Source organism: Elephas maximus, chromosome 4 (genome assembly GCF_024166365.1).
Source record: "Elephas maximus indicus isolate mEleMax1 chromosome 4, mEleMax1 primary haplotype, whole genome shotgun sequence".
Lineage (NCBI taxonomy): Eukaryota > Metazoa > Chordata > Mammalia > Proboscidea > Elephantidae > Elephas > Elephas maximus.
In genome coordinates this window covers 86,055,219-86,067,649 of record NC_064822.1, presented here as the reverse complement: position 1 = coordinate 86,067,649, position 12,431 = coordinate 86,055,219, and the positions used below count along the sequence as shown (strand labels likewise).

The 12,431-nt window shown below is 36.3% G+C and overlaps 1 protein-coding gene across 2 annotated transcripts in view; it reads right to left on the bottom strand.

Annotated features, from left to right (window-relative positions):
• Window positions 1-12,431, bottom strand: part of STK38L (serine/threonine kinase 38 like) — a 102,602-nt gene that overhangs the window by 10,465 nt on the left and 79,706 nt on the right. For both annotated transcript variants that reach the window (XR_007517140.1, XM_049882713.1), the window contains exons 5-9: window positions 12,274-12,357; window positions 5,195-5,318; window positions 3,506-3,660; window positions 3,043-3,145; window positions 2,799-2,860 (exon numbers count right to left, since the gene is read on the bottom strand). Coding sequence is in view for 1 of the 2 variants with exons in the window: in XM_049882713.1 (XP_049738670.1) it covers window positions 2,799-2,860; window positions 3,043-3,145; window positions 3,506-3,660; window positions 5,195-5,318; window positions 12,274-12,357 (528 nt within the window). In the remaining variant the exon portion in view is untranslated. The remainder of the gene's footprint in view (window positions 1-2,798; window positions 2,861-3,042; window positions 3,146-3,505; window positions 3,661-5,194; window positions 5,319-12,273; window positions 12,358-12,431) is intronic.

The window sequence follows — 12,431 nt, the reverse complement described above, 5'->3', positions numbered from 1 at the left end:
GAGTGTGCTGTCTCATTAAAGGGAAAGCAATTACGAGTATACAGCAAGGAGTATATAAATTTTTGTATGACTGACTTGATTTGTAACCTTTCACTTAAAGCACAATAAAAAAAAAAAAGAATGAAAAGGCTGAATCCACTAGACCTGGCTTCCTCACCTACTACTTATGGGTTCTTGGGCAAGTTATTCAACCTCTTTGAATCTCAGCTTCTGCCTCCATAAAACTACAGTAACAATACCTGCCCTAACAGAGTTGATATGAGGACCAAACAAGAAAAGAAACGTGCGCTGTAAACTATAAACTACTATCAAAACATCAGGTGTTTTAATTATAAATTTAATTTCAGGGTACTCTTTGGTACAAATGGTTAATGCACTCAGCTGCTAACTGAAAGGCTGGAGGTTCCAGGCCACCCAGAGATGCTTCAGAAGAAAGGCCTGGTTATCTACTTCCAAAAAATCAGCCACTGAAAGCCCTATGGAGCACAGTTCTACTCTCACACACACGGGTTGCCGTAAGTCTGAATCAACTCAATGGCAACTGGCTTTTGGTTTATCCATCAGGATAATTCATGTAAAATCTTACAAAAACGATTCATTTAAGGCAGTTGTTCTCAATTAGGGCTAGTACTCTAGGGATCATTTGAAAATGTACGTCAACAGATTTTATCATCCCAAATGACTTGTGGGAGGGCATAATTGGCATTTAAGTGGGCCGAGAACACAGGTGCTAAAGAACTGTTCTGCCCAAAATGTTAATACAGTCACAGTACCCACCTCCCCTCCACCCGGAAACACTGATATAAGGCGTGATTACTGGCTACAGGAATAGTAGAACATGCACGTGATTACTAATCTGTGATATTCTGGGATACAGAATTCCCCTTAACATATTTTAAAGTAGTATTTTTTCCCTTTAAAAATAAAAATACTGCAATTCTTTTCTCAATTGTGAAATCTGACCTAAAAGTGACACATTTAAAAGTAGAACAAAGTTTTCCTCCTTAATCCATAGCTCAATACATTTTAAAAACTTTTTTTAAACATTTAAAAGCAATGAATGTTTTACAATGACAGGAAGCTTGCAACTACTTTGGCTAATGAGAGAAAGAGCTCAAGAATCTAAAGGTCATTGTATTTTATTTTAGTGGGTATCAGACTTTTATTTTTCAGTCTATTTACTTTCCTAAGGGAAGGCTGTATGAGTCTCCATTTCATGACTTGGTTGAATACAGTAAGTATTTATAAAGTGTATGTATGTGCCAGGCATTGTACAAAAAATTAGGAAAACAAAGTCAAAAACCACATTCTAATCCTGAGATTGTTCATGGACCTACTCAACAGGATTAAGAGTAAGTGGAAACGGGGAAGCATTTCTTATATTTGATAAGTAACGGAGGGGAAACAGTGTGGGTTTAAAAAGAGGTAGCAGAATTTCACATAACAAGCAGTCTCTGCTCTGACCAGGATCACAATAGAGAATTCTGGTTAGAATGGGTGAAAAATGTAGAACAAAATTTGAATTCATAAAAAAGAGCAGGCTTACTGGTCTGATAGAGACTGGTAGAACCCCTTAAGACAACCTGCTACCATGAACTGAAGCCACTCCTGGAGGCAACCTTTCAACCAAATATTAGACTGGCCTATAAAATAAACAATAATATCCATGAGGAACGCGCTCCTTAGGACAGCCAACTACAGGACACCAAAATGGCTGCATCCACCTAAAAACAAAGATGAAAAGGCAGGGAGAGGGAGGGAACCAGGACAAATGGAAACAGGGACTCCAAGGTAGAAATGGGGAGAGTGCTAACACTTTGAGGGGATTGTAACCAATGTCATGAAACAAATTGTGTATGAATTATGGAATGGAAAACTAATTTTCTGTGTATATATTCACCTAAAGCACCATAAAATGATTGAAAAAAAAAGAAAATCCCCAGATTACGAATGAGTTCCACTCCTAAACCTATCTTTAAATCGAATTTATACTTAAGTCAAAACAGCTGGATACAGTTTGTACCTAGCATCAGTCAAATGTTTGTTTTAGTATAACAGTGTATCTTTCCATGCATAACGAACATTAAAGAAACACTTTGAGGTACACTGAGAGATCTGTAACATAATAATACAGTTGTAATAATGTTTTGATGTGTGTTGCAAAGTAGCACCAATTTGTTATTATGAACCACTGTATGTACCCCGAATTTTTAATATAATAGGCTTTATGGGGTTGCTTTGTAACCACAGGTTGGACGTTCGTAACCTGGAGGATGCCTGTAAAAGATTAATTAAATTTATACGTGGTAAAGTCTGCTTTCAAAGTTTGTCTCCTCCATTCATTCTAATGTTGTTGACATCCAAAACTTTGTTAATTTTGTCTATAAAAAATTTCTCAGAAACACACAACCACTTTATTTGTTGATTGATATTTGTTGTATCAGGATTTAACCACAAACATAACATGAAAAAATGGAAATCATGAGTTATCTGCTACAATCACATTATTTTAGTGTGTTTTACCTAGAGAGTTAAGTAAACAGATGGGTTACGAACTTATAGATCTGCTCAATAAAATACTAATTTCAAGTTAAATCATAAAGTAAAAACCAGAATTCTACTTGATGGACAAAAACACTTCACAGAGTCTAAGATAATAGCGTGGCCCCAGAACAAACTCTATTTTTGCCACGAAGTAAGTGCTAATCGTTGTGAAGACACAAAACAATCAAGTAAAACCCAAATGTGATTTTAGGTCCAGGGCACAAAATTCTTTCTCAAAAACATGACTGACTCACCAGTTGCCTCCTGTTCTTCTTCCACGTTTCTGCTTTCCTCTTTGAGTTCATGTTCTGAAATGCTAATTTCAACAAGACAGAATTGTAATTATGAAGGAAAAATTCTCACCAAAACCAAATTCACGCAGATACTTTTAAAACATATTGTTTTAAAGAAAGAGAAAGGAAGGGGGAGAACCTTTGGGTATTGACAGTACTGAATTAAACCAACTATTATGTTTAACCAGAGAAACATTAAACTTACAGAAGTCACTTGGTGGGTTGTGTGTGAGGTTTCTGTAGAATTCAGTTCTGTGAGCTTTCTTTAATCCGGTGCATAAGCCAAAATCAGATAACTTTACATGACCCTAAAAAATAAAATCCAGTAAAATCAAGAGATTACATTAACTTTGAAAACAAAAAAAACCCTTACTACAAACTCTTCTTTTGAATGCCTGTTATAAAAAATGTCTTAGTTACAAAATTCATATAGGTGAAAATGTTAAATTATAAACGTTTGATGATGATGGCTTTAAAAAGCAGAAAATGGGGAAATAAAAAGTCAGCCATATTCCCTTGACGTCATTTCACTCCAGAGTCCCCTCCTATTGCATCATTCTATGAAATAACTTAGTTTAGCAGCTATATAAGCTGCAGCTACCCAATCAGAAAATCAGCTCATTATAAAATAATTAGCAAGGTATAAATTCATCACTTTATTCACATGCCTTGGCATCCAATAAAAGGTTGTCTGGTTTAATATCCCGATGGATGAAACCCAACTGGTGGATTGCATCTATTGCCAGAACTGTTTCTGAAATGTAGAACTGGGTTTCCTCTTCTGTCAAGGTATCTTTCTTCATTAGCAATGTCATCATGTCACCTAAATAAAGATAAGTATCATATTATTGGAAACTCCTTTTAAAAGTTTTCTTTGTATAAATGCAACATATGCCTATTTTACATTTTATAATCCATCAAGCATACCTCTAACCATCTCTACAGTCAAATAAAAATAAAGCGTCATTGCATAAGTAAAACTTTTATGATATTTAATGGCTTTAAAGTAGAAAGTATGTGAAAACAAATCAGAGCAGAGTGGTAATGAAGTAATAGCCACAATAAAACATCCAGAATGATAAGCTGCTAAGGAAAACGTGTCAAACTCTGCAAAAGAATCAGAATAAGCACACTTGGAATCTAGATATAGTCTTTCAAACTAAAATTTCAAAAACATCTTGAATTCTTTAGGTCCATCAAAAATAGGACATCATCCCACCAAAAAGTCACCATTAGAAATTCTTTATTTTTCAGGAATGTCTTCTTAAAATGGGACAAAGAACTTACAACCCAGAACTGAGAACATTAACATTTTTTCACGTGTGCTTTGAGTCTTTAAAAATACATACATGTGAAGTATTCTTTGTTCTCTACACCCACTTCTTTTTCCCCTTACAGAATAACTATTCTTACAGATTTGATTTGGTCTGTCTCCTTCCAGCTTATTTTTAAAATATGTATTTTATACACACATATACTAACCTATGGATATATGGTGTCTTGTTTTAAAAAAATTACACAAACGGTATCAAACTGTATCTATCATTCTACACTTTGCTTTATTCACCCTACTTGGTGTTTTTGAGATCTTCCCATTAACGAGCTATAAAGATATAGCTCATGACTTTTAACTGCTGTAAAATATTTCATCATATAATTATGCCACGTTATATTTATCCATTCTTCTACTGCTGGGTATTTATGCTGCATCTAGTTTTTCACTATTATGACAATGATGCAATGAACATTCCTGTACCGACCTCTTGTGCACACGTGGGGAAGTCATTAGGGAATACAACTAGTTGTGGAACCACAGGATAGTAAGATACCTGCATTTTCAACTTTAAAGGATATTGCAAAATTGCTCTCCATAAGAGTTAGGGATCAATTTACATATATGATTTAAAATTTTTTGTGTGCTCTAGTTTATGAGTATAAAATGGTATCTCATTCTTGTTTGAATTTGCATTTCCCTGAATATGGGTGGAGTTGAACATTTCCCTATGTATACAGACTAGCTAGACTTTCTCTTTTGTACACTGTCTATCATTTGCTCATTTTTCATTAGGTTGTTTACCTTTTTCTTTGCTGAGTTGTTTTTAACTCTAGACTTACAACAATCTAATTATATACAGTGAATCCAGAATGGGAGTATTTAAAATACGCCAACCTTATCATTCCTTCAAAATATGATTTTTGTCAAAAAGGATTACCAAGGAAGGAAATACTGAAAAACCCTGACTGACTACGTAAAACCTCAAACCTAGGAAAATAAAAGTAAACCTACTTAATAAAATTATTTTGACACCTAAAGATGTGCCTGTGTCAATTTATCATTGCTATTATGTCTGCTTTACCTCCAGGTAGAAATTCCATGATTAGATAAAGGTTCCTCTTATCTTGAAAACTGTAAAACATCTTCACCACCCAGGCACCATCTGCTTCTACCAAAATATCTCTTTCTGCTCGGATGTGGGCCACCTAGATGAATATATTTTGAAAAAATAATTGCAACACATTATACATTTTTCAGTGTATCCACCCAGTTCCTTAACTGTCATGAAGTTTTAGAAAATATACAGTTTGAAGCATATACACATGTCCATATTCTCATAGGGTCGCTATGAGTCTATGGAGTACTTTGGGAAACAGTTTTAGCTTATTATCCTTAAGCCAGAAAATATGGGATCCACAGATATACTATGAGAAGCTGAGGCCTTTGAGGTAGGGCAATGATTAGCCTAAAAACTTTCTAACCAGAATCTCCACCCAGCCAAAATCCTGGCTTTGTCGTGACAAAGCTAGGATCCTTAGCAAAATATTTTTAACTGTTAATAGTCTAACAAAGGGCCCCTGGCTTGACTTTTACCTATTCGGCTGACTTCTTAAGAATAAAAACTTTTGTATCTTTATATTAACTTATTATTATTATGTAAAATTTGTTATCATATCTATAAACGTGAGCCCAGTAAATTAGTCCAACTGTGGTTTTGTCACCAATTTTTGTGAGACACATAATTACTTGGGATACTATTAAGTGAAATTTTTCATAGACTGGCAAGTTTTATAAACTAAATAATTTATGGGGTTGGTAACTGAAAGGTCAGGGGTCCGAACCCACTAGCTGCTCCACGGGAGAAACATGAGGCAGTCTGCTTCCATAAAGATTTACAGCCTTGGACATCCTATGGGGCAGTTCTACTCTGTCCTATAGGGTTGCTATGAGTCAGAATCAACTCAACAGCAACGGGTTGGGCTGGTTTGGTTGGTTGTATAATTCATACCATTGACCATGGGATTGGTCAATTTGCAGATACTTTTGCATTAATGTTCTTATACATTCTTTCCTCAAAGATTAATTGACAATTAGATTTGATTTTATGCTTCTGCTGCTTTCAGCGTGTACCAATATAAATTCTGGCTCCAAAACACATGAGAAACAGATTTTAAAAATCTTTTCATGATAATATAATATAACCTGCTTAAAATATCATATTTAAAATTACTGTATTATTACATAGTGCAGTAAATGCTCTGAGATCAAAACACAAGAATAAGAGTCAGGAACTAAGACCTTGCTTTCTGGTACCAAAAAACTTTATGGTCTCTCTGAATCTATTTCCTTAAATGAAAAGTGGTAGCAAAAATACTTACCTACCTCTTGTTTCTTTTTTTTTTTCTTATTTTTAATTGTGGTAAGATATATATAATACAAAATGAGCCATTTTATCCAGTTTTAAGTGTACAATTCAGTTACATTCACCACGTTGTGCAACCAATCACCACTATTTCCAAAACTTTTTCATCACCTCAAACGGAAACTAAGTTCCTATTAAGCAATACCTCTCCATTCTCCCCTTCCTCCAGCCCCCCAACCAAACCAAATACATGGCTGCTGAGACAATTCCAACTCATAGTGACCCTACAGGACAGAGGAGAACTGCCCCATATGGTTTCCAAGGCTGTACATCTTTACAGAAGCAGACTGCCACATCTTTCTCCAGCTGAGCAGCTGGTAGGTTGGAACCAGCGCTCATCTCCAGCCCCTTATAACCAGCAACTACTCTGGTCTCTAAGAAGTTGCCTATTCTTGATATTTCATATATGTGGGATCATATAATATGTGGCCTTTGTGTCTGACTTATTTCACTTAGCATAACATTTTTCAGGTTCATCACGCAGCATGTATCAGAACTTCATTTCTCTTTATGGTTGAATAATATTCCATTGTATGTATATACCATATTTTTTTGTCCATTCATCTATTGATGGGTTGTTTTCCACCTTTTGGTTACTCTGCATAATGCTGCAATGAACACTGATGAAATGTATCTCTGAGTCCCTGCTTTCAAGTCTCTTGGGTACATGCCGCACACACCTAGGAGAGGTACTGCTGAGTCATGTGGTAATCCTGGCCAGTGCACCTCATGTGCAGGCACCATCTGTCCACCAGTGGAGGCTTACATCTTGCTATGATGCTGAACAGATTTCAGCAGAGCTTCCAAACTAAGACGGACTAGAAAGAAAGGCCTGGCGATCTATTTCTGCAAATCTGCCAATGAAACCCCCATGGTCCAACCCACCATCGATCATGGGGATGGAGCAGGACCCAGCAGCATTTAGCTCTGCTGTGCATGGGGTTGCTACGAGTCAGGGACCAACTCACTGGCAGCCAGTAACAACAACAGTAATCCTATGTTTAACTTTTTGAAGAACCGCCAAACTGTTTTCCACAGATGACACACCATTTTACATTCCCACCAGTAATGGATGAGGGTTCCAATTTCTCCATAATCTCTCCAACACCTGTTATTTTCCTTTCCTTTTCTTTTTTTTTTTTTAAATAACAGCCATCCTAGTGGCTGTGAAGTGGTATCTCATTGTGGTTTTGATTTGTATTTCCCAAATGACTGATAATGTGCATTTTTTCATGTACTCATCAGCCATTCATATATCTTCTTTGGAGAAATGTCTATACATATCCTTTGCCCATGATTTTGTTGTTGAGCTGTAAGAATTCTTTATATTAAATCCTTATCAGACCTCTTGCCTTTTAAAAAGCATTTTACGGTCATAATGGAAAAGCCATAACTTCTGGTGTTACATCCGGTGTTGTCAGGAATAATACCTACACCATAAAGTTGACTTGGTTATTTTTAAATATCTTAAAGGCAGTTTACAGGATATGTTTCCAAAATGGGATATAAAGAATGTGAAGTCTGACTCACAATAATCTGGTACCACAGTGAGGAGGTTACTTCTTACTTAATTTTGTTTGGAAGTTAGAATAAAAGTAAATGTGATAAAACTTAAAATACTGACATACTAGAATTTAGTGGAAAAGGTTTTCTGAAGTGAAAGTCAGTGGCGACAAATGCGTATTAATTTATGTAGGAGGAAAAACAACCTCAAATGCAAAGCAGACTTGATGCTGGGCTCCCGTGAGACTGCTCCTTCATAGGAAAGAACAGTGGCCCAGAGGCTCAAGTTTCAGCAAAACGTACTATACCACGAACCACGTATGTAAGTTTAAATTTTTTAGTAGCCATATAAAAAGAAATAGGTGAAGTTAATTTTAATAATATAGATTATATAACTCAATGTATCCAAAATATTATCATTTCAACATGTAATCAATATAAAATTTGAGTTACTTTTTTTTTTTTTTTAAACTAAGTCTTCAAAATCTGGTGTGTATTGTACACATACAGCACATCTCAATTCAGGCTAGCCACATCTTAACTGCCCAGTCGCACTTGTGGCTAGGAGCTAAAGACTATAGCTTAAACTAACTACCCCCTCTGTCCTTCCTCTAAGACTCTATACCCCAGGACTAATCCCATTACAGTTTAGCTAGACTCCTATTTTACCTCCTTGTCTCTAAGGTCACCTATTTTCACCCAGACCTTTATTCCCATCATTATCTGTAACTCTCTAAGCCAATTCAATATCCCAAACTTCCTTGCTTTCCAAACCTCTTCCATTCTATTCCCTTGAATGAAAAACATCTTCAACAAAGTCCCCTTTTGCCAGTTCCCATCACCTTCTCACTCTAATGGAAACCAGGCTGTCTACTGAGGGTTCATCCTTCTGCAGCCTGCTCTTCTCTCACTTGTTGGTGACAGGGTAGGTTTCCTCCTCATTCCCCATGGCAGCTTCGGAACCATTTTGACGCCTTCCTTCTCCAACAACCCCAACTCCTTTAAAGTGCTGCTGTGAGACTACATTAGCCATCATCTGTCCTCAGAGCCATCATTTCAGACCTCCTGGTCAGTCTCTTTCATGAATTCATGATTTCAGCTCATGGCTCACTCTTCCTTTCTACCCATTCTTAATGACTTTAGCACCCATATGAATGAACCATCAAAAACCCTATCTACACAGTTCCTTGACCTTTTACTTACCTTCAGGGATCCACTACACCTTCACTATACCTCAGTCACCCATGGTAATCTTTTTGTCCTCCTCATCATCAGTAACTGCACCCCCCACACCATAAAAAAAAATCTCAGTTATAAGCAACCCTCTTTCTGATTCCCACCTCTTATTCTTGTCTCTCATTCTGGAATTTCAACCTCCATTACATAAAAACCCTACCACTTTTTCTCTATTACCCTCCTCATAACCTCACTTCTTTCTCTACCTACCTAGATTCTTACATTATTATGATCACTCTTGTGCAAGTGATTTAAACTCCCTTATCCTTCTCTCTCTTTACTGTATCTGACTGGCAAAGCACCAACCTTGGTTTAAACCCAAGTTTCTGTCTATTCTGTACCTGCCCCTGAGCAACTATGTTTTACTAGAGAAAAATCACCAACCTATGCTAACGGGTTTCATTTTAAAGTCATGGCTGCAAATCTCAATGGGTGTTCAAACTGTTTTTCTCTAACAAATTTGCTTTCTCATACTTCATAACGGCTATTTCACAACTTCTCTTTCTTTAAACCTCTAACAACCCATCCCTCCTTTAACTCTGAGCTGATGACCCCACTTACTTACACTCAGGCACAAATTCAAAATTTCCCACTGCCAGATCTATCAACCACCTTTATTTGTTTCAATTTCTATGGTTTTTCTTCCAATTTTAATAGAAATACGAAGAATACCAAAGGCCAACTTCTCCAACTGCCTTCCAGTATACTCCTGTAAATATCTACCCTCTCTTTACTGCATCTTCACTTTTTTCCTTTCTAATGGATTTTCCCCATCAGCATTCTTCCATATGCTACAGAATTTCCCCTCTTAAAAACAAAACAAAACAAAAAACTCTTTTCGGTCCTAAATCTTACATTATCAATCTACTCTTTGTTCTGTTTCACATGAATGATTTATCTATACTCACTTTCTCCATTTCTTACTTCCCATCCTCTTTTCTACCATTCCAGTTAGGCTCTTCCCCCCAATCCACTGGAACTGTCCTTGTCAGCTTACCAAAATCTCCATGTTGTTAAACCCAATGGCCTGTCTTCTTGCTTTCTCTCTTAGCAGCATTCAACATAGTTGACCATTTACCTCTTCCTTAAATATTTTTTTCTCTTGGCTTCCATGACATCACATTTCCTAGTTTTCTACTATTTGACTAGATAAATATTCCTTTCTGGTGTCCTCTGCTGGTTTCTCTTCTATCTAGTGTCCCCTTGGGCTTGGATCTAGGCTCTCTTCTTCTCTATCTACACTCTTTACCTAGGCAACTTCATCTTGTCTCCTTGTGTAAATATGATTGACACATTGACGATTTCCAAATGTATGTCTCCAGCTCAAGTTTCTCCCCATATTCTAACCAACTGTCAACTTAATATCTCTTCGTGGATATCTAATAGGCAGTTCAAATATAACGTGCCACAAGGAAAACTCTTCATTCCATTGCCCTCAAACCTGTTCTTCCTCCTTTCTTTTCTAAATCAGAAAATGTCACCATCATGTATCCCATTCCCTAAGACAAAATTCTAGGCATTATCCTTGATTCTTCCCTTACCCTCACTGCTCTTATCCCCCAACATACACTCTATCAGAAAATCCTATTCGATTTTACCTTTTCTTCAGCTTTATTACTATAACCCTAGTATAAACCACATTCACATCCGGGCTGGACCTGCTACACAGTCTCTTAACTACTCTCTCTGTTTCAACTCTTGCTTCTTCTACAAAGAGAAATCAGATCATGTTACTCCCCTGTTTAAATAAAACAAAACCCCTCCAATGTCTTCCCATTATATTTAGATAAAATCCAAACTCTTTATCCATGACCTTCAAAGCCCTACATAATCTGGCCCCTGCCTATCTCTCCTACTTTATGTCCAACTGCTCTTCCCCTCAATTAATTCTAGCCACAATGGCTTCTTTCCCTTCTTTTGGCATTCTTTTTCTTCTTTGAACTGGCTAATATTATTCTAGTCTCAGGGCCTTTGCATATGCTGTTCCTTCTGCCTAGACCTTTCTCCTAACAGATCTTTATATGTGTTACTTCTTCTCATTCTCAGGTCAAATATTCTATCCTCAGAGATGCCTTCTCTGAACTTAATCCTCTCCTAAACCCAGATCATCTGTATCACATTATCCTTTGTAAAAATTTTCTTCATAGTACTTATTAACCACGACAACCTAAAATAGCTGTCTGGCTTCTCCACTACTACAAAAGAATAGGATCAGGTTTATCTTGTTAATCACCGCATTCCCAGAACCTAGAACAGTACTTGGCACACCTTAGGCACCCAATAAATATTTGTTGAATGAATGAAAATACAAAGTGAAAAAATGCAGTAAAAAAATAGATCCAAGTGGGTTACAGTTAAATAAAAATCATATTATATTGCTGTAATAACAAAGTAAGTTTTGGGTGGCGATTAAAAGACTGAAATAAAGCATAAGGTACAGAGAGGTGCCATCTCCCTCCACGGCCTCATTGTTGAGTCCTTCACTAGACTATGTATTCAATTTAGGGTTCTAGAGAGGGTCCACCCAGACCGGAATCAAAGGTAAACACATAAAATAATTTATTATAAGTGTTTTCACACTTTATGGCCATTACATAGAACCGCATTAAGCCACAGGAAATATGGAGAGAGCCCAGGTACACCAAAAAGAAGTAGTTATAGATTTTGGAAATATATCAAATCAGCAAAATTTCAGGAAACTAGTTTTGCATATCTGATATACGATAAAGATAGAGGATGCTGAGAACTGTCCTTTATTTTTTGACTGAAGTAAAAAAAGTAAATATTTCAGAAGATATTTAGATTTACAAATTTGGAAGAAATTTTTACTCTAAGAACTGAGAAACACTGAACAAGCTACCATTAATACAGAGGCATTGATTTCTTTTCTAAAAATCTAATACTTACATACCTAATATTTATACGAAATAAATTCTATTTCTAATATACATTTTTAATATTTATGGTCCTTTAGGTTACATGTGTTAAAGAACACATACCTGCTCCTTTTCAAGCATATCAGCCTTTCTCAATATCTTCATTGCATAGATATGGCCTGTGTCTTTCTTCTGGACCAGCCGCACCTAAAATTTAAAAATATATCATATTATAAACATTAAACAGTCACTATTATTTATTCGGAAACCCTGGTGGCATA